The sequence below is a fragment of the Rattus norvegicus genome, chromosome 17 (genome assembly GCF_021556685.1).
Source record: "Rattus norvegicus strain SHRSP/BbbUtx chromosome 17, alternate assembly SHRSP_T2T, whole genome shotgun sequence".
NCBI classification, from domain to species: Eukaryota; Metazoa; Chordata; class Mammalia; order Rodentia; family Muridae; genus Rattus; species Rattus norvegicus.
In genome coordinates, this window is record NC_141550.1 from 74866572 (window position 1) to 74890280 (window position 23709).

The 23709-nt window shown below is 45.2% G+C and overlaps 1 protein-coding gene across 6 annotated transcripts in view; it reads right to left on the reverse strand.

The window, feature by feature from the left end:
- Sfmbt2 (Scm-like with four mbt domains 2) overlaps positions 1-23709 on the reverse strand; it is a 191790-nt gene that overhangs the window by 121464 nt on the left and 46617 nt on the right. For all 6 annotated transcript variants that reach the window (XM_087590777.1, XM_087590776.1, XM_087590779.1 and 3 more), the window contains 3 exon segments: positions 10697-10785; positions 8647-8893; positions 2941-3038 (listed from right to left, as the gene is read on the reverse strand). In XM_087590777.1, coding sequence (XP_087446903.1) covers positions 2941-3038; positions 8647-8893; positions 10697-10785 — 434 coding nt within the window.

The window sequence follows — 23709 nt, forward strand, 5'->3', positions numbered from 1 at the left end:
CCCTTCGGGCTCCCATCTCCTGGATTAGCACATTAGCTCCAATGCAATGGTCAGTGTCATTGCAGGGAAAATGTGGAAGGACACAAACTGACAATTAAGGGCATGTGAACATGGGAAGGTAAAGGCAAGAGTAGACTAGTGTCGCTACAAACCAAGGGATTTTGGGCTTGACAGGTGGCCCCAAAAGATGGGCAGACTGCCGAACATGTCTCTTCAGGTGGATTCTGAAACCACTCACAATCCAATTTAAATTACAATCTACAGAAGTACAAGAGACTATGTTGTCTAGACTTACGCTAAGACTCACTCGATCGGTAGCGATCGTTACAGTAGCCTTAGGGATAAAACTTCCCAAGACTTACAAATCACAAATTAAATATAGACTTCATCCTAATAAGATTACCCTGCCCGTTTCTCTTCCATGAAGTGAAATCAAATTTATGAAAGGATCTCACGCAGTTTGAGAACACAGACACTCACTGCCACCAGCTTTTATTTGTCAAGTGCCTACCGTATCCATACTCCTGCCTTGTGCTAAGCCCCAAAGCAGTATTCGCTACCAACTCTTACTGTGATGGTTGGTTATAGGAAAATGATGAAAAGATAGTAGTTCTGAGATGGTAATATATCTAAAAAGTAGTCTGAATTCTCATAGGATGTATTGAAGGTAAAGAAAGAAGATGATTATGTTTTAAAAAGTATAGACCAACTTAAATTAAATCCTGGAATCAGGGCAACAGGACATAATGGTCTTTTGCAGAGAGTAGCTGTTCAATAAATGTTTAATGAATCAGTTCCTTTTTAATTAAAAACAGATCAAGATTATTAATGCTTCTGCCTTTCAAGTCTTAATGTTCACAATTCTAAGTACAGTTATATGTTCAATTAATCTATAAATATATTAACTCAGAATTTTTAAATCTAGTGAGTTAAACATATGTGGTCCATTCAAGAAACTGTTAATTTATTTGACAAATAGTTATTAAGTGGTGGGAATTATGTTTCTAACCATGCACACAACATATAGCTCCTTTCCTTCCTGGAGCTTCCTGTTAGGCCAAAAAAGGTGCACAGAATCACACAAATGACCATATATCATTGTGGCACACGGGATGCCACAGAAACTGATCCTGGGACCTTGTTGGGACTGGGAACCCAGGCCAGGAACACAGGTACAGAATTCCTTAGAGGATTTATATTTGCAACTGGAATATGAGTGCTAATTTGACAGAAAGAACAACACAGGTACAAAGGGAAGAACATAAAAAGACCCAGGTGATGGTACCTGGGACCCCAAGGAGACTCGTCACTGCCTGAGACTCCAAGGGAAAGCACCACACTAGACTTGACAGGCCTTGGAGAGATAAGGCGGCCATGTTTAGGAAAAAACCCTCAACAATAAAGAGTTCCGAGAGCAACAACAGCAGACTAAGGCGTCTGCCAAAACCCACCTTAAGTTTATGTCCTAAACAATAAGTCTAACTACAGGGGAGTTTTGCTTGTTTGGTTTGTACAAGATGATCCCACTGCACAGCCACCAGGGGGTGGGGAAAATGAAAACAGCAGACAGACGAACAAGGACCTCATTTAACCGATTCAGCAAACCCAACACTGAGCAGAGGGGCCCAGAGTGAACCCCATCAACAGTGCAGACTCTTCACCAGCTGTCTGGGGAAGCAAAGGCCAGCAAGGTCTCACCAAGTATGCACAGTTAGAGCCCTGGCAGCTCTCGGGAGCGCACCCCAGAAGACCAACACCCTCTCCCGATCCTCCCTCTCAGAATAGGAGGGCGATGCCTAAGCTGGCCGAGGGATTTTAAGAGTTGAGAGTTTGATAATCCATTCTGTAGGAGGATTTGGCAAAAGCCTGGTATGTAGCAGACACTCTAGACAAAGTCTCATGAGCTGTTGGGAAAACTGAGTCTTAAAAAGATATACCAATCTCCTCGCCACTGGCTAGGCCGGCGCTGGAGTGAGCTCGTGTACTCTCATTCTTTGCTTTCCCATGGCGTCTCCTTCCTGGCTTTCTCCCCCACCCCTCCATGTGTGTCCGCTTCCATTCCTCTCTCTCCCCACCGCACCCTCTACTTCTCTCTACCTCCCAAGTGCTAAGATTACAAGTGTGTGTCACGTGTCCCCCTTTTGCATGGATCCTAAGGGAATCAAACTCAGGTCCTCATGCTAGTGAGGCAAGTGTTTGGCCCTCTGTAAGCTGTCACCACTGCCCCTATTTTTAATCCCTTCAAAGAAGCAAAAACACAAACCAGTAAAATTAGACAATGTAGTTTCTCCTCTCACTTCAGTAGGGAATAGGGGGATAAAAGTGGGATTTTCATCACAGAGAAGAATAAACAAAAATAGTTTAACCAACATCCTATAATATGAATATTTATGAATAAATCATTTTAAAAAATAGTGCTGGGAAGCAGACACAATTTTCAGAATTTAAAATGGAAATGGGCAAAGAGGGCAGTTTCCTAACTGCAGGACAAAATTTGCTAGACAATAGTTTTCCTTTTCTTTTTTCCAAATCTGGGTATGTGGTATGTGTGTGCAGAATAGGCATATATGTACCGCCTGTGCCCATGTGTGTGCATGCAGCCACGATGATGCCAGAGTATGTCTATGCAAACAAGAAGACATCCTCAGCTGTCAGTCTAGACAATGTCGTAGCTCACAGTGCCACATGCCTGCTCAACTGGCCTAGGAGTTTCCAGAAATCCTCTGGTCTCTACCTCTCTTTCCATCTCATCCTAGGGGTACCGCAATTACACACTCAGCTTTTACAGAGGTGCTGGGGATCCGAACTCAGGACCTCGTGCACAAACCTGGCTAGAGCATCCCCACTGCCACTTCCACAACTCTTCAATGGTTTGGTTTATATGCGAAAAGGAGGAAGAGAGGGAAAGAGAAAGAGACATTGACCAAATTCGCCACTCACCTTAAATACTTCCATTGGAAGGGGACACTCTGCAGCGGCAAGCAAGGCTTTTTCTAGTGCACATTTCCATTCAAAAGGCAACTTCAGATAATAAAGTTCTGTATCAAGGGCAAGCCACAAAGAAGTTAGCAACAGTAGCTCTGTTAGCTGGCTTTCCCATTTTATCTTCCCACAGTTCTCGGCAAGTGTCAGCCGCTCGTGCTGCCCTGCAAGCAGCCACCTGCGAGAGGGATTCTCTGAAATTAAAGAGCTGCTATCGGAAATAGAGAATGTTAACAGGGCTCTTCCACAGAGAACATTTGTATGCATCCTGTTGGCCTTCTGTACATAATTTAACGGCATTAATCACATCAGCAAGACGTTCCGTCATCTGCAGCCACGATTCCATGTGTCACCTAAAACCTCCTCCCGCTGATGGAGAACTCACTTGTTGATAAGCGTCAAAGCCCTGAATAGCTCTTGTTATCACAATGCGTTTGCCACTAAGTCTCAAAGCTTGCGTATGCTAAAACATAATAGTCCGTATAAGCCAGAAAAATTATTAAAAGCTAAATTAAAATATACAAACCAAGATTTATATTTATACTTGAAATGTTCCTACCACATGTCTGCCATATTTCCCCCCCAGGCATTGGAGGAGAGGGAAGATTTACACACAAAGGTTATCCAGTCTGCATGCAAAATTAAAAGGAAAAAAAAAAGCTGACTGCAGTTTTCACATGTTGCTGAAACTGTAAGGGAATTTTATGACCTGATCACAACAGATTTAAGACCTTATCAAAATAGGATTTGTGGAGGCTCTCACTGGAAGTAGATGTGTTTATATCATCCCTATATCAACCCTGGCTGCCTCAGACAGACTGTTAGAATATGAATATGAATTTAAGCACACTTAAAAGGCAACACTAAACCTTTGGGCTATATTTTTAACTTCTTACATGTCTGCTTTTTAGCAAGAAGACATATATTTGGATCCCTGAGGCTTCGAACCTCACCTTGAGCTTGAAGCTCCTTTATGTAAGCAGTTTATTTAGGGTTTTTCTGGTGGTGAAGGGGGGGGGATGCTATAATTATAGTTGGTGAAAGGTTTTACCGGACTTAGCCAAGTTACCAACTCACTGTCTCTTGTCATTGTACAGAGGCTGATTTCGGATATAGTATCTTCTATCTGTCTAATAGTTTTTCTAGCATTTCACCTAGAACTTTCTCTCACAGATTTTTCCCCCTAATCTGGCATTTTTATGTAGACACAAGAAGACACGTGATTTTCCTTAGCAATGGCCTCCTTTCCTTCAAACTATACAATCCAACTGTGAGCTCGTGTGTGAGCTTCCTTCCTTGTGTTGCTTTTGTTGAGTCATAGAAATGAGAAAGGTGAAATCTAATCCCACGACAAGGCACGCTCTTCTCTGCAAACTAAACCCAGTCGGGGCAGGCTCCTCCACAACCCGTGCGATGGAACGCCTCCGAGGTGTGATACACAGAGAACAATGTCCCCTGTGTGTGTGTCTCAGGAGACAGAGACACCCTGGGTACACCAGCGAATTTATGGACAATAAACAGCTCCATTAAAAGGACATAAAACATGTTCTCAAAGTGACCTGCACTGCAGGGAATTTAAAACTGTTCATCAGACTCCATTTACTGGTCTCGGGAAGTCGTAAACAATTAAAAAGATGGCCCTCGCTCATCTGTAACCGGGGTCTGTGGGAAAGTGAGGAGACCTCCCTTTAGGCAACAGTTTGGAAAGCTCTGGTAGAGAGGGGTGGCAGAAAGCAACCACATCACCATACATAAACACATAAATAAATGACTATAAACAGAGGCCATGTAGAAGCCATGGTCAGCCCTCTTTTCGTGTGTCTACTCACCACCATGAATCTGTTCCCTCCTTCCCTACCAGGTCCTCACCAGTGAGGAAAGATGGACCAATGGTTATTAAGAGATAAGAAGTATTAGGAAACGTTAGGAACTAAATCTGTGTCCTCCTGAATGCCCGTGTAGAACCTCAGTTCTCCAGTGTGACATCTGGTGGAGATGAGGGTTAAGAGGGGTCTGCTGTGATGGCCATTAGGGGAAGTTAGTGTGCGCGCTCTAATGAACTCTGCGGAGAGCCAGCTAGATGGTGGCCACTTGGAAGCCAGGAAAGGAAGCCTCCCCAAATCCCCAGAGAAGCTGGCACTCTTGTTTCAGCTTCCCAAAAGTTAGAATCATGATAAAATAAATGTCAACTGTTTTAAGCAACCCTGACTGTTGCGTTTCTGTCAACATCAACTCTTTAGAAAACAGAAACACTTTAAGCAAGTTTAAGCAAGAAGCACTTCAGTTCTATCCAGAAACTTCCTGATTCCAGAACCTACCTAGTTTTTGTTTTTGTTTTTAATTTTTGAAAGGGTTGATTTCTTTTTGAGAGAAATTAACATGGGAGAGGTCAAAAAAGGGGAAGTGGGGGCTGGACCTGGGGAAAGGTAGAATTTTGTCTCCTTGGCTTCTGTAAGTTCCAAACACCTATCATGTCTTCTAAACAACCACAGACAAAAAAGCAAGCGGGGTTTACTCAACCTATCACTGACTTCATGAACTTCTTGAAAAGGCAAAGGCTAGTCACAATACTCTGGACATAGCTTAAATCAGATATCAATCGTTTGGTGTATCCAACACGCTCAGCGCAATGGCATAATTGCTCCCACACTGCAGCAGGGGGTGCCTTCACTTGCTTTCTGATACAGGAGTCCAGCCAGACATGGAATGCCCCACGAGGCTAGGTCCTCAGAAGGGGGCAGTAGAAAATCCAGTACATATGCGAGAGTTCCCAACAAAGAGAGTCTCAGCCACTTCTATTACCTGTTTCTGTTCTCTCCGTTCTAGGAAGAAAATGTCCCTTTAAAAAGTAGAAGACGGAGAGTGGGGATTATTGATAACGGTGGGGACGCACTAGCGACATGCATGAGAAAGGGAATCTCTCAAGCGTGCCACTTTCCACAGCCCTCCTCACAACATACATGCGGGCTATGGAATTTCCCACAATGCCTTTCACCTCTGCAACTCCACTCTTCTCCCTCAGATCTTGATGCTGGGTAATTTTGCAGTGGTTAATTAGTGACTGGGAATAAGGGAAAAATCAGCCTAATATTTTCTATGCTATCTGAGATTTTATTCACAATATCACTTCAGTTCAGAAAATGGCACTACCATGTAAGTGGCACCAGGTACCCTGGGATCTGAAATTAATTCACACAAATCTTAACATATTGGGTTCTGTCCCCATGTGTCAAATTGCAGTAATCATTGTCTCTTTTCTCAGGGGGGGAGACTATTTCACTGAATGAGGTAACAGAACCCACTTTTCATCTCGGAAACTTCTGTAAATGAGTGACATTTTGTCTTTTGCTTTCTCTCTCCCTACACAACCATTTGTGCCAAGTTTGGGGAAACAGACTCTCGGCAAATCACTTTTCCCGTCTTAAGACAAATTCATAAGTTCTTCTGTAAAATCAACATTATGTCCAGAGATACGAGGACAGATAGAGCAAGTTATTTGTGCTTTGTAAAGATAGAGACGTCCCACCCAAAACTGAGAAACACTCAGCAGCAAATGTCTCTTAAAGGGTGATTTTCCCTCCATTCAAGCATTGGAGCTGTAGTCCCGGGATTTCATAGGGGGTGGGGGGGAGAACAAAGAACATAAGAAGCGACTAGAAATGCTTTGCTTTACTATAAATCCTGGCACCGGCAAGGATAAGTTCCTTGTGGAATTTATAAAGCAATTAGGCACTGGGCTGAGATTTACACAGCCGCGCTTTCTCCACAAGTAAATTTCTCCTGCCAGGTTATGAATCCCGAGGCAAACCCAAGCTCAGGCTCTTCTCACAGCATGGACAGGACCTCTGTTTGTTACCCCACCAAATGCTTAAGGTCTAAAGGGATTTCTCCGCTGCTCGTGAGGATGTCGACAGCAACAATATGGCTATTATAAAATGCCAGGTTCTATGTCTAAGCTCCTGTCAGATTCAACACGGATGCACATACGTGGAGTCCAGCACCAGGAAATGTCCCACAATCAAAGCTCTCAAGGGACAGGTAAGGTAAATACACCTTCTCCCTTTCGGGTACACGAGACTCACGCTGGCAACCAACACAGGAGCAAATTTAATGAAGCAGAGGACTAATTACTCCCTCTAAATATACCTGTAAGGCTGACCACAAAATAAATATGTCAGGAGGAAATATTTCTTCATTGGCATGTTTAAACGCGTGCACAATGTGACATTTTCGTTCTGAGGCTTTTCACCAAAGTGTCTGTAACAGTAATAGGTCAGCAGTGGCAGTAAGATGCGCTGAGCCCAGGACCTGGGTATTCCAATGGCAACCCCCAGGCTGAGCCCTACAGGCTGGCAGTGGGGGAGGGGGTTGATGAAGAAGCTGCTTAACCTCGGCCACAATTCTTTAAATGGCTGGCGAAAGAGATCCACACCAAACAGACGCCGCATTTTAGGAATCAAAATAAACAACATAACAGATGAAGAAATAGAATCACACGGAATATAATAAATATTTACGAATGGCTACCCTGTAAATGGGAGATTTTTTGGGGAATAGTTACATCTGTCAGAGGGCAGAACACGCTGTCCCTGTGAAGCCTATGCAAAGCCATTTGCCGGTACACTTGAAGCTACTTACAATTAATAACTTGCTTGACAGGAAAAAAAAAAAAAGAACAGATTAATTCTTCATTTCAGCTTTCTTAGCTATATAATGATGAGTAAGTTACAGGAACTTTTTATAGATAGATAGATAGATAGATAGATAGACAGACAGACAGACAGACAGACAGACAGAAATGAGTGGGTGGTGTCTGGTTGCATAAGTGGATGCAAAGGTAGCAGGCCGATGCGTGGTATTACAGACGAATCTGGGCAAATGAATGACTAGAGATGGACAGAGAGAGTGATCAACGGCCAGTATAAATGCAGAAATGGATGCAGAGCTGGGTAAGTGGTTAAGTGGGGGATGGGGAACTGGACGAATGTGAATAGACAGTGGGTATAGATGAACTGACACCAAGAGAGGAGAAAGAAAGGCAGGAGAGGAAAGTATGAGAGAGGACAGATCACACAAATGGATACATAGCTGCATACTGCATAGCTGCATACTGCAGAGCTGCATTCTGCATAGCTGCATACTGCAGAGCTGCATTCTGCATAGCTGCATACTGCACAGCTGCATTCTGCATAGCTGCATACACAGGTGGGTGCAAGGGGTGATGGACGGCTAAATGTGGTCAGAAGAAGGGGTAGATGGGTGAACAGAAAACAGGTAGTCAGGAAGATGGGCATGCAAACAGGGATTGTGGAATATGCTTCCAAGACCACGATCCCTAGGGAACGGGGAGACTATGCTAGAACCCCAGCTGATCACCCCTTTCGTTCGTTCATTTCCGAGCCAGTGACCCCACTGGAATGGGACCAGCTGATGGAGCTGGCTGATGTTGCTGAGTCCTACGGCACCACGCTCTCCTCTGAGAACGCTTCCCATCAGCCTCTTGGATTTTATTCTCCGTCCAAAAGACTCCGACATTAACACACCTAAGGTCCATATACTGGCGCGTAAAAGACGCACAAGCGGGTGTGTCCCGAGACACACCCACGGGAGTTCGACACATCACAAGCACGTCAAGGAGAAAGAAAAGCAAACGCCGCCTCTCACCTGAAGGTGGATCCATTCTGTATTTTTTTTCTTGACACCAACCAATTGGTCGAAGTCTGTAATCCAAGTAAAATAACCACCGGTCATAGGATTCAGTGTGCTCCAATCCCACATAGCGAAGGCGTAATCTTCCTCCGACATTTTCAATCACACTAACTATCCAGTACTGAAAGGGATTCTGAGAGTCCTGCAGCTCTATTAAGGAATCAACTGTAATGAGGTCTATTGGGCCTTTCCCTCGCAGAGGCTGTTCAAACAGAAGCAAAACTCTGTATTTTAAACTTGATATTTCAAGGTTCTCATGGAAACAGTTGACAATAGAAGATAATCATTGTTTTTCTCACACCAATTGCCAAACATCACCCCCACCCCCATCCTCTGCACAACCGTCACCCCCTCATCACCCTTTCCTCATTTGCACACATACACATACCAACACCATTTCCAACAGCAAAATTCACAGGTAAATAGAAAACAACAGTTTATGCCATCGTTTTAATCAAACAAATTAACCTTCCCAAATAAAACTGCATTTATTAGGGATTAGAACTTTTTTTTTAGTAAAATTATTCTCAGGTGCACCAGATAACGAAAAGTCTATTTTTTTTCAAATTGACAGATATATCTAATATAGGGCTATAAATGTATACCATGACTTCTTAAGAGAAGTTCACCTTACGGTGTCATCTAACAGTAGCCAGCACCTTATCATATACAGATTAGCCTGCAGATGTGTGCAGGTGACATGTCTGAGACACATTTATGCACGCGTGGAGGCCAGAGGGTAACCATAAGTGCTGCTTCTCGGCCATCTTTTACCGTTTTTGAGAGGGACAGGGTCTCTGGCTGGCCTGGAACACGGGATTAAGCTAGACTGGCCAGCCAGTGAATCCCAGGTATCTGCCTGTCCCTGCTTCCCCAGTGGTGGGATTATAAGATTATAAGAGCAGGCATTTTTTTTCTTTCTAACATTTGACTATGTTATGTGAGGTTTTTCTACTCCTTCGCTTGGGCATTGGTTTGGAAAACCTGTAAGTTCTGCCCTTTCTGAGTAACCTTCTTCTTGGCTTGTGAAGAGAGTCCCTCTAGCCGGCTACTTAGGTGAACATGTTTAACAGTTAACGTGGTGAGGCAACTCGCCCCTGAATAGATGACTGATCATCATTGTGGCCTTTTAACCCAATGGTCGAAAACAGCCATTCAGATAAACATATCAGGAAAAACCAACATAAAACATTTGCATATGCCATATCACATGGTAGCTGTCATAAGTATTAATACTTTTCCCAAGGAAGAAAATAAAGGTTAAGAATAATTAATAGTAATAATAATAATAACGACAACAACAACAACAGTAACAGTAATGAAAACATGCATCCCAGTAATTCATTTAGGATCCCCCTTTCCAGGGTACCCTTGAGACAGAGTTGGTAATTTAATAATTACATACGACATATTGCCTTTGTCTTCCTGTTCAGGTACATATAAGAATTAGTAATGTTTCATTATCACATTTTCAGACAAACCATCAAGACTCGATCAAATTCTCCTATGCCTAAAATCTGCCTGAGCCACACTCCAGTACAGTCAGCCATATCTCCTTTTGTTTTACGGAGATTGCTAGCCGGTAGTCTTGGGTAGCGCGTAGGTGGGAGCGATTACGCACTCCAGATAAACAATGGATGGTGTTACTTATTAACGGGCTCCAGGAGACAGTAAGCAGATAAACATGCTTACACATCACCTGCCACCAAGTTATCCTACCAGGTAAGGCTTGAGGGTGATGGGAAGACATTCTGATACATGGTTTTAAAATGAACTGGAACAGGGAAAACTTCCCAATTATTGACTATCATACAGGAAAACATCAGTCGGTAGCACTCAAATCCATCACCTATGGAATTCAGTTAATCAACAGGAAGTTATGCTGTGAGAATAAAAACGTCTGTGTCCACATGTATCCGCAGAAGGATATACGCGAAGGTGCCAATAGACATCCCAGGACCGGGGTGCTTCAGGGCTATAATAGATCATTAATATCAATACATACACCTTCCAGAAGGCTTGCAGGTGCTGTCCGAGAACCAGTCAATTCATGTATGAGGAATTCCTCCCAGTCGGCATACTTCTCTTTGATAGCTAGCAAGAGAAGGGAGAAAAAGCAAACACTTCAACACATCAGTGGCATATCGCAGGTTTCTGTTCCTTAATGTCACTCCAGTGTGGTTTGGTGTTTTTTGTTTTTTTCTTTTTGTTCCTGAATTTTACACCTGATGATTAAGTGGAGAGTAAGGAAATTACAGCCTCTTATCAAGTATAGGCTTCATACCTTTGTGCACCTGGGCATCTAGAGAGAGAAAGAACCTATGGCCCTCACTGAGGACTTACATCTACTGAGACACCCGTCTCAAGCAACAATGAACACATGGCAGCAGTTTGGAAAATTCCGAAAGAACACAGGAGAGCGACATTGCTCAGTGGGAAAACACAACTAAGTCCTGAAGTACAGAACAGGCTTAGAAAGTGGGCTGGAAAGGGGGCGGGGCTCAAGGAAGAGGAAACAGTGTATGCTAATGAGGGTGACTGCACGAGGAGCGGGGAGGGGCGGGGCGAGCATACCTCCCTGAGAACTGGCATTCAGCGGACAGCCGGGGACCTCAGCACAGAGACTTCATAAAGTGGAGGTCTCTGTCTGAGAACAGCAATTGTACAAGACTACAGACGTCTGAACAAAAACAAAGACTATAAAAGAGGAAGAGCGGGTGCTTCTGTGTCTAGGTACGAAAGCCTACACTGGATAGCAAGGCATACAGCGATGGAAAAATGAAAGGCATTGGAGACATCAACTGAAAAAGGCAGACGGTGGGAGGGGGGCGGGGGGCTCGTTCTGTACAGCAATTGCCCTGAACGCATGAGGACTTGAGTTCCATCTCCAGAACCATAAAAAAGACAAAAGGGAAAGGGTAAAGGGAGGAGGAAAGAGAGGAGAGGGGAGGGAACTGGTGTGGTAGCAAGTACTAGTAGCCTGGCACGGGGAGGTGGGTTGCTGCTCTTCCTGAGGACCACAGGTAAGTTCCAGCACCCATACAGGGCAGTTCAGAACTGAGCTCCACTTCCAGGGGTTCCAACAACTTCCCTTGCCCTGTCTGCCCTTTGCACACATAGGCTCTCTCTCTCTCTCTCTCTCTCTCTCTCTCTCACACACACACACACACACACACAAATATTTTTAAAGTTTCCACAAAGTCTTAACAAAACTGGCATCAGAATGGGGCCCGTCAGCAACCCCATCTCTGACCATCATGAACATGCATGTCATGTAACAGTCACCCAGCACCTATCAAGTCCCAAATAAAAAGCATCACCATGTTCTGCACCTACAACGATGGAAAGTAAAGTTCTGGGTCCCAGGCCTGCCTCTTACTTCTTTTACGCCTAGGGTCCCCATGCCCCATCTAGAATACAATTTTCCTTATTGTAAAAATGCATGCACATCTGGAAATACAAATGTTAATATGTGGGGGACAAACGATTTTTCAGGAGCTCTGTTGCCATCAGTAGAGAATATAATAATTGTTGTTTGCAATGCTATAGCCTTTCTTTTTAAATAATTTGGTTCTTTTTCTCACAGTGATGAAGGATTAAGCCCAGAGCCTCAAAAATGCTCTGCCACTAAGCTACGTCCCCAGTCAACTACACCAATCATTAGCCCGGCTGCACGGCTAAGGCTACTGAGACAAGGCATGAAGACACACGAAGTAAATTGACTGATGCTTGCACTTCCCTTGTGCTTTGTCCACAAAGACCTCCTGTTTACACTGTTTTTATCCTCCACGAGGCCGCTCTGAACTAATTCTTGCTCTTACAGAAGAAGAAAATTAGCTGTAAGCCTCCAAGCATTCAGACCCTCCATTTTTTGTAAATAGATGGCACAGTCCTAGACAGGAGATACCTATCTACTAAAAAATGTCAAGATTAGGGCAAAATATACAACTGTGTTCGGAAAACATGGATTCTGCCTCATATCACAACACAAATAAAGCAATAAGGGGGCCCCATGCTTCACAGAACTTTTGTCTACACACAAGAGGAGACAATTCATTTTCCTCTTCGGGGCTGTCTCTGATAAACACGTAGTCCACGTTATCATTCATGTTAAAATTCTGAAGTATGCAAGCACATTGTGGAGACACAAGCAACCGTGAAATCTGAATTGTCCCGAGGACTAGAGAATTGGGGAGGTGAGTAGAGAGTGCTGAAATCTGCCCCTGCTGGGCCCTGGGCTACTGAGGCCTTCTGTCTTCTTCCATGTTTCTTTCCATGGAGCCCTCAGAAGGGATCCTGAACATCCCGGAAAGTGAACGAAAGGCAGATCTGTAGTCTGCTGAGAGACACTGACTACCTTCACTTAAAAACAGCAGTGGGACAGTTCTCAGAAATTTTGTGCCATTTAAGAGAATTATTTCAGCCACCATTTAGCCTTCAAAGGTCTAAAGTCTCAAACGAAGGACAAGTCTGTCCTTAGAAACACCGCCACTGTGGGACATGGATCCTACAGAACACCACAGGCTGTCCTCTGGCCTCCGCAGGTGTGGACACATTCATGCCAAACACATAGAAGCAAGCCCACCCTAGCTCTGGACTCTCTCTCTACCTTTTTTTTTCTTCTCTCTCAATAAGTAAACAGGAAATTTCGAATGAGTAAATCCCTAAGGACCTGTCCTCTGTGACCCTTAAAACAAAGCAAAAGTTCGGCCACAGCGCGTCAGGAAATACGACAGGGTAAGGCTCACGAAAGGGCTAGAACGTGTAAAGGAACACGTCCACCGCAGTGCTGCTGCCACGCAGTGATGTCGAGCGCTGACTATAAATCCTGCCTGCTTAATCACATCGGCAGAGCTCATGTGCACTAACACATGTGGCCCGCTGGAAACGGCCAGCTGCAATCGGAGCGTGCACAATCTCCCCGAGCTTCCTTCTCTCGATCACAGGAGACGACGTTATGTTTGGGGGGAGGGGGGGTGAAGAGGCTTTGCACTAACAATTATTTTTCAGCAACGAAAATGTAACAGATATTAACTGACGCTTTTCTTCTCGTTAACACTAACCAGACCGGACCAGACGAGATTCGCAGTTGCCAAAGGAAAACTCTCAAGTCAGCCACAGAAGCAGCGACTCATCAGCTTCTGTGGTACAAACAATTCACACCAGATGAGGGAGAGGAACACATTTCCCAATCACTTCGCAACTATTATTTCCTCAGCCAAGGGAAGATGGGGCAATTTGAGCTTTAAAACACCAAAACAAAGATAAAAGAACCCAATCGCTCCCTATATAGACGTTGTCTCTAAGTACAACCTAACATCCACTTGTCCAAGAATCATAAGCTTAACAACCAAATCCAGAGATGGCTACAGCTATGGCCAGTGTCTCAAGCTAACACTACTGCTACTTGAGGCCAGACGATTCTTTTGTTGGTGGCAGGAAGCTGTCTTGTGTGCTGCATACACTTGGCAGTATCCTGAAACTCTCCTATTAATGCCAGGAATACCTCCCCGTGTTCTGACAATATAACTCGCTCCCAGAGAATTTCAAAGGTAACTAGGTGGCAAATCTTCCCCAATTGGAAACCAATGGTTCAGACAGAGCACTAGGGAAATAGCTTCAAACATATATATTAACATAATGGTCCGACTGCTCTCCAGCCAAATAGCACAGCTTTATTAAATCCTTAGAAACGCCTCTCCAGGGTTGGGGAGAAAGCTCAGTTAGTAATAGTTTGCCACACAAGCAAGAAGACCTGCTTTCAAGTTACAGAACTCACAGGCAAAGTGGAACAGAAACACCCATCTATAATCCCAAAGTGGAAGTCCACAAGAAGGAGAAGCCCTGCAGGCCAGTCGGTTTAGCTAAACCCATGTGCTTCAGACTCAGGGGGAGACCCTGTCTCTGAACACAAGGTGGTGAAGGGATCACAGACGATGAGACGCCAATTCCACACATCCCTAGCACACACACGTGCACTGGCACCTGCATATACATCTGCATACATGTATATACATATACACCACGTACACACGCAGAAGAAATGCCTCTCTAACCAGCACACACCGTAGGCCAGAACGGACAAGGTGAAACAGGACAACATGAAGACTGGAGAAATGTCAGGAGCTGAGTACTCACAAGAACAAGAGGACACGTCCAACGCCTGCCCATCTTGTGCCACTGATTGTGCCCGTCGGTACAGATGACTCCAGAGGACACTGTCACTGTCCTGGACTCCCACAAAGGAAGAGGCAGCAGGCAACTGACTAACATACTATGTAGCGCTCCAGGCATTTCAATAAAGTAGGTGGCCCACTCCAATCTTCAATAAAGAAGAGGAGTCCCGAGTGGATTGATAGGCGCACAGGATAACCCCTGGAGTCATCGCCATTTGCTTTGGGCTTCTTCCTTCCCTGGGTCGATCTTCCCTGACATTTTCTACTTTTTCCCCAGTTTTATTTACTAGTATTATCGTGTGTGAATCGGACACGTATTGGTGAGTGGGTGTCACGGTGCCCATGTCGACGTCAGAGGACAACTTGATACAGCTGGCTCTCCCCGTCTACCTGTATGTGGGCACCAGAGCTATAACTCAGGTTGCTCAGGCTTCTGTGCCAAGTACTTTGCCCACTGAGACATCTTGCCAGCCCCTAGACTCTTCCTTTACTAAGCAACCTTAGTTAGCACTGAGTAGCTCTACAGTTCCTATACATCTACAAGGGAAAATGTATCCAGGTACGTGGAGAAGTGAGGCGGTCGGCCTGAGTTGCAAATTCGGTCAGGGCGATGATATTTAACAATAAATTAGAAATGAGTCCCCCATGGCACCTGCGTAACTTCATCCGACGACTTTTTCTTCCAAGTCTAGCCAATGCCCAAATGACTATGAACACCGCTGCCGGTTTTGAACTGGACAAAAGTAATCACGAGTTGAGTCGTGCCAGTGGTTTTATCATCGCGATTCATCTCCCGAGACAGTCATTTGGCTTGACTCTACTTTGCAAACAAGCAGATTCTCCCATGGATGGTGGCTTGTTATTTTCCTCTTTGCTGTCTGCCTGGCTAAGAATGTAAAGAGATCTTTAATCGAGAATATGGCTAATAAATCCATCACGTCATCCACTGTCAGCCAAGAACAACTAACCCGCTTGGGTTTATCGTGATTGACTCGCAGCTCCACCAGCAGTCACTCAGCTACACAAAGCAATAAATGATCTCCCTGCGAGCTGCGGTGATTAATCACCAGCCTTCAGTTAAAGTCAATATCCCGCTCACATCATGTTGACAAAGAGAAGAATTTAGTAATAAGGAATGGCTTTGCTTTATCTGGGCCGAAGACATATAAATTACAATCAGATTATGCAGATAAAATACACGCGCTAAATCTATCTGCTGTAACTACACTTGTCACTGCACTTCTTAATGCCTCTTTTAAAAACTGGATTTATTTCCGAGGTACCGCAAGAGGACAGTCCAAGAAAAGGCTGGCACAGAGGTGCCTGCGAAGATCATTTGCAATTCATTCAAATTATTTCCTTCCACTGCAGAAATCGATAATTTTTTTTTAAAAAAATTCTTTTCATTTCCCTGGCCCACAATGATTTTTTAAAAATTACTTACAAAATCGGACCATCTTCAGGCCGGGAGCAAACAGCATTGCATGCGTGATGACGTAAGTCTAGTTCTGAGAGGCTGAGGCATGGCTGTTGTAACTGTCTGCCCACTCCTAGACAACCAACTGCAGGCTTGGGGAACCCGAGAGAACATCTTCTACCTCTTTGCCGGACACAAATAAGGAAGTAAGGACCCGGGGTTGTAGAGATGGTCAAGCCCAGGGTGAAAGAGGCTAGCAAAGAAACGTTGAATGGGGAACACCTAAAAGTTTTGCCTTAGATCCCACATTCTAGGCAATACGCCAGAAAGAGCCTCCCGTTCAATCGTCTCTGGGGCTTCAGTTATACATCCTTCTATAAATACCCACCAATAATTATCAGATTAGCCAAGTGGAACTGCTCTGGGCCACCCAGCCTCCACTCAATAATTATTTCTTTGGCAGCTGCGACAGCCCTCAGAAAGGGTGTCTCTGTATTAAAATGGTATTACTGACTCTTTCCGGATAGGAAGTTATAAAGCCTGAAGATGGGGTTAATCATAAAACCCTAAAACTGAGATGTTAATCGCTGACCAGGTGGTGACACTACAGAGCTCACTTTCACGAGGCAGAAAAGAAAAGTCGGCAGAGTTGACGATGCTCCCACATTTGGCTACATGGAATGGCTGTAGCACGTCAACATGAAGCCGTCCACCTTCCTCCTCCGAGGACAAGAGCTATACAATATGCTGAATTCGGCTCCCAAATGGACTGTGGCTTGCCCTTGAAGCAGTTATTCCCTGTGCTCTGGAGCCAAGCCCACAACAGACCCATATGTCTGCGGACCATAATGAGAATGAACTGCAAAGTAACGCAGATTCACACTGTAAACTGTGCTTGGCAACTCGGGCGAAGCAATCACGGCAGATCACTAAACCAGGCAGTGGAGAGGAACCCGGCCGGCTGAGAGCTCGGTGTTATCTGACGGCACCACGTGAGTCGAGGCCCCTCTCTGCTCAGTTAAATGTCCAACGTCAGATCTTTTCCCGGGAAAGCATTTCTCCACAGAACTGGATAATTTCCCTCAAATGCCTATCTCCTCGCCGGTTACTTCCAAGTGAAGAAAAATAAGGAAAAGAAGTTTTCCTTTTTACCACATTTATTCATCTGATAGGTTCGTTTTTATTACTTTTGCCTGGGTTTTGGTAATGTGAAATTGGAGCTGGCGACACTCAGTCAGGAGAGTCCCCAACAGCTGAATAAAAAGCTGGCTGTGGTAGCATATGCAGCTCGCCTGGTATTGAGCGGGGCGGCCGCAGGTTAGGCACCAGAACTTGCTAGTCTGGCTACCCAGTCAAAGCTTGAGGCAGTGAGAGACACTTAGTTAAAAATTAATATGCAAAGCACCTGGTGACAACATCTAGTGTCAAGGCCTGACCTCTTCTGCACAGGCAGTGCGTCTGCACACATACGCGCGCACACACATACAAAAATAACAGGAAACTGAGTCGAACAACACTGAAATTAATCCAGACTGAAAAATGCAAGTCAGAACTTGTTAATAAAAGCCTGAAGTGGAATCACTGTCTCTTTAAGTTTCAGGATTGCTTCCCAAATACTTTATTTTCGAGAGAGGGGAGCGATGTGTCTGCACTGAGAGGCACTGATCAGCACGGAATACCGAACAGCTTCAGCCACTTTCTATTTTCCCCAGTAGCAAAATGACGCGTCTGCCCATTACCGCTTACAGAAGAGGCATTTCCAGCAACAAGCCCGAGACTTTCATGATTGGTTATGTCAAAGCCACGGCAATGAAGCTCCAGGCAACTATGCAAACAAAACCCAAGATCCTCTCAGGAGCGGGCATCACTCGTTCTACTCCTGAGTGAGTGCAGTTTCTAGGACTTGGAACTCAAGCTCACGCTCGGAGACTTTCACACAACCTTTCTTGGCGCAGCTATTCAAAAAGACAAGGACATTAAACTGCCAAGGTCACAGAACACCAAATTCCATCCATCAGTGTGTGCGCATGCCTGTACACACACACACACACACACACACACACACACACACAACAAGATAGTAAGATCCACCGTGGTAGCTATTCATGTGTCGATTGGCCATGGTGCCCTGACCCTTCTTCAAGAATTATTCTGAGTATATATATATATATATATATATATATATATATATATATATATATATATATATATATATATGCAAGATTACGATATGAATCAGGTGAGCCGATAAGGCAGACTGTTTTTGCAATGGGGCTGGGTTCATACAGTCTGCTGTAGACAAAAGTGACTAAAACTCAAAGGTGGGCCTTCCTGTGTGAAGACTCACCCCCACCTGATGTCTGCCTTCCACCTAGAACCAGGGCTTTTATTTCCCCACCTTCCAATGAAACCCAAGTATTCATTCTGGAATGGCATTATTGGATTCTCCTGATTCTCAGTTATTTTGTTTACCTGGAATTTCCACCATCAGATCTCCTGAACCTCTCTACCCTGCCACCTTCGTTCGGACCACAGATGTGGGTCAGAATCTGGACTGTACCGCTTCGGCTAGGTTTTGGATGCTGTGTCAGTCAGGTGGGGGTGCCTTAGGAGGCCGTGGCTCCTTTAGCATTTGGGGCGTAACTGGCAGCAGTATGTCACTAGGGACAGGTTTCAGTCATCTGTCTTCCGGCTATACCCCCTCCTCTGCTCCCCGGTCCACCGGAATTTGAAAAACTCCACCGCATAACCCCATCATCAGGAGTCTCTTCCCAGGGGTACACGGCTTAGAAATCACAAACCAAAACTTCTCAAAATGTGAACCAAAATAAATCTTTAGGTTGATGTTACCAAGTTTTCAGACCCAAGATACAAATGTATCTGGCGTGGCACCTGTAATCAGGAGACCATTCTTTAAACGGCGTCTCATTGTGTGTTTTCATCCTAACCAGTCTGGCTCACCAGAAAACACGGGCTACAATTTATGTCCAAAATAATCCAAATCAGAAGCATCTGGCTTTCCCGTTCCTCTTCTGTAAAAAGGGTCAGTAGCACTGCCCTCCACCCGTAGGCTAAACATGAACAACGCAGACCACAGCAGAGACGACAGTTTAGTCTTAAAGCGCTTGCCCTGCAAGTATGAGGTTCTGAGTTTGATCTCCGGAACTCACGTGGAAAAGCCAAGCAAAGTAGCAAGCACTTCTAATCTTTAAACCTAGGAGGGAGAGGCAGGTGCATCTGTCTGGGAACTTGACTGGCCGCCAGCTTAGCTGAGTCAGGGAGCGCCAGGCTAATGAAACCTTGTCTCAAAAACAAAGGAAATAATATCCTGAAGAATAGTATTCAAGGTTGACTCTGGCCTCCACATGCACACAAACATGTGCACCCAAAGGACCATGCACCCATACGTACACCCGCACCCACGTCCCGCCAGAGAGAGAGAGAGAGAGAGAGAGAGAGAGAGAGAGAGAGAGAGAGAGAGAGAACAATGACAAACCTAACAGTGAGCCCTAATAAGCAGCTGCTGTTGCTACTTAGACATTTAGGTATAGACATTCGGGTCCAGACACGTGTCTGGACAAGGAACACACAAGGAAAGCTGGAAGTATTTCCCAGTTTCTGAGGAAATGGGATGCTGAGTCTGTCCTTCTTGATCATAGCAGAAGGCACACACGGGGGAACACGCTGAAAACAGATGGTAAAATGCTTCACGGGGGACAAACGCTTGACCTCCCTCAGCAAGACTTGTGTTTACACAGTGTTCTAATTAGTGAATGAGACTGTTGGATTTTTATCAGATTGGCAAGGAAAATGGTAAGGCTTCTGGCTGGGAAAGGGTAGTGACAGAAGCTCAGTAAGATAACTTTGACATGGACCAGAAGAGAGGCAAGCGCAGCCAAAGGCTCCTGGGGGGGCGGGGGGGGATCAGATGTGGATAAGCACATGACACGGCCTATACCACACAACCAGGAAGCCTGGGGAAGAACTGAGCGATGGACAGGAGGCAGCCCACCATACGCTGGAGGAGGCACGCAGACGTAAGTCATGGATCGAGACTGCATTTCCCAAAGCAGAGGAGTTCAAGGCCAACACGGAGACCTAACTCATCATTAGCTCAGTGCTACTGCAATGCCCGAGGACCCCTGGACGCACTCGCCCGAAGCCAGGACTTCAAGCATTGTCCATGTTCCATTCTTTTCTGGCAAATTACGAGTCGTGATAATGTGTTGATAACTAAATGGACCGTAAAGACAGCTAGCCGGGTGCCTGAAATCATGCCAGTTGGTGAGTTCACCTTTGCCTGCCAGAGGAGGATGTCATTTGTCAGGGTCTAGCCCACATGCCCCACCTGAAGGGTATCTGCATAATCGATTCCTCTTTAAAACATTGGTACTATTCGAGGTGCCCATGAGTATTCTAATTTTTTTTTTTGAGACAGGTCTGTGTTTATGTATCTCTGGCTGTCCTGGGACTCCTTAGGTATGACCAAGCTGACCCCAAACTCACAGGAACTTCTTGATGTCAGATGGCCGCATTCTAAGTAGACGGGCTTTCAAGAAACATGGCAACCCCACAGACAGTCCCGCCAGCCACCCACGTACACAAACGTGCAAGCCAACTAATTCCTCAAGCACGGTGACTTGCCTGCCTATTTGTCTCTCTAATGGTAAGTCTGTCACCTGTCATGTACCATGGAGCTCATCCCTGTGTGTGAGATGAAGAAGTACTCTTTCCAAATCTCTGTCCTGTCACCTCCACCCTGTCCAGTCCTTACAAGCCTGGGCAGGATCCGGGTCCTCAGGTAGTAAGTTTTTTTCCTCTGCCCGAGAAACTACAATTCCCTGCCTGCTCAGAGGGGGAGCTCACACTAATCCTGTAGCAAGGACCCTTTAGGGCGCTATGGGAAGCCCCAGTGCCTTATCCCTTCCGCCTGAGAAGAAGACAGAGTCGACCCAACAACACTGCCCCTATGACACTAACATGTTTACTTTAAATGAAAGCATCTCTTAATTCCAAGCCGTATCTACTACTCACCAAATTGAAAGTGAGAACTAAACACAGATCTCCTTAATCCTATAGGCAGTGTCTGTATCGGTGCCAGGATTAAAAAAGCAAGCAAGTACAAACGCACTAACTGAATGCCTGACTTAGTGTACGTTTATGATTGCTCTGCTGTGTCTGGTATGACCAAGGGACTCCCATGTTTACTAACTCTCCAGTGCTAATGCAGCATGCTCTGCCTGCTTTCCCAATGTATGTGTTCAGTTACCCACGGTCCTTATCTGAAGGAGTTCCGGGTCATGTATTAGTCTGTCTACCATAACATAAAAACTAGTCAAAACATCTGCGGGTGTGTGTGTGTGTAGATGTGTTTTATGTAAATTGTGTATGGGGTGCATGGGCATGTGTGGGTCCACGCTCTCGTCAGCCAGAGATCAACATCACTTGTCTTCCTCCACTGAACTCTACCTTATCTGTCTGAGATAGGGTCTCTCACTGAACTTGCAGCTCACTGGTTCTGGCTGGCCAGTAAGCCCCATCTGCCTCCCCATGCGACCCCATATGACCCCACGCTCTACGGTGGCAAAGCCAGGCAGTGGGTGGCAGGAACAGCAACTGGGTCAGTGGTTCAGAGTTCACTCCTCGAACCTCAAGCAGGCAGACCGTGAACTGGGTCTTTCAAACTCTCAACCCCAGTGGCTTAGTTCCTCCAACAAAGCCACACCCTCTATTCCCACCCAAACAGCACTAGCAACTGGGGACCATAGAGTGAGAATTTTGGTTCCTTTAAAAACCTAGAAATGTTACAGGAAGATGTTTTTGTTTCAATCCCAGGGGTGGGATATGGGGTGGCTTCAGACTGTCCACTGGTAAGGTCATGATTTCGCCAGAGGCCATTGGTTTTGGTAAGTGTACGATGTTTGAAATTCTGGGGACTCTTGAGAGGGTGTAGAAATGCTAGTGCCCTGAGAGGGGTGTGGCCGCAGCTGCTCGGCCTGCTGCTGGTTGGTGATATCCTTAAGACAGAGATCAGGATTGACCTGAAAACCTCTGCTCCCCCCAATCAACAGGAAGGAGCCTAGCGTTATCAATGCCACCTTTCCTCTCTAGCCTTTCTTTCCTCCTACGGAGTGCTGGCCGGCGCGTAGGATAAGAGTGGAGAAGGGTAGTAAAACCAGGAACCCATGAAAGAGCTACAAACAAGTATTCAAATGCCTGAGACTGGGAGACATATCATTCAAACCACCAGAGGGCTCCTGCAGAGAACTTGCTTTAATGTTCCTAGAGAACCTTGCCTAAACGGAAGGGTAGCTTCCTCCCCTGGACCTTTATTGCAATTTAGAGTGAGTTATGGAATTCAATCATTTTTTTTTTAAAGCAACAAAATAGGGGCTGGAGAGATGGCTCAGAGGTTGAGGACACTGTCTGCTCTAAAAGTCTCGAGTTCAATTCCCATCCACCACAGGGGTGGCTCATAACCACGTACAATGAGACCTGGCGCCCTCTCCTGGCATGCAGGCATACATGCAGGCAGAACGATGTATATCAAATAAATAAATAAATAAATAAATCTGACAAAATAGGAAAGACGGTATCACCATGAGCATTAGGTAAGGGGGGGGAGGGTTGTCATCAGATAACTGAACCTCAGTAGACCTGGTCACAGGGTGTCTCAGCATAGAGCTGCCCAGACCGAACATGAGATTAAATAAATAAAGGATCACTGGTATAGCTATGAGAACTATCATTAAAAACAAAAATCAAACACACACACACACACACACACACACACACACACACACACACACACATATATATATATTCTTGAAGAATGACAAGGAGCTGCAAAAACGCAAGTTGTCACCACCCTACAAGTGGAAGTTGTAATCCAAGGTGACAGCATGGCACAGCGCCATGAGTCACCTAAAGAACAAAGTTTCCCCCGGAATTAGAAAGCACACTGAGAAGACAGCAATTACTCCAACTCGAGTATCTGCTGGCTGTGTATGTGCGGGGCTGGCTATTAATGCTGCCTGGAGTCAGGAAGAGACCCTCGCAACAAGCAGATTCATGAGAGCACGAGGCGGGAGGGTTGGGGAGGGACACATTCAGGATGTTCATGCTGTTATCACTAAGTTCTCTCCCTGGAGATTAGGGTTTCTCTGGGGTTTCCCTAAGGAGACAACTTGGACATTTGATGGTTAATCTTCCTTGTCAGCCTGGCTGGATTTAGAATCATCTAGGAGGCATGCCTACAAGTATGTTCTTTTTTTTTTTTTCTTTTTTTCAGAGCTGGGGACCGAACCCGAGGCCTTGCGCTTGCTAGTATGTTCTTTACCTGACCTAAACCTTTAGGAAAGCAAGGAAGATAGCTTTGTGTCTGGGTAGAGTCTCGACTACCTGCTAGTGATTCATGGTTTGTTT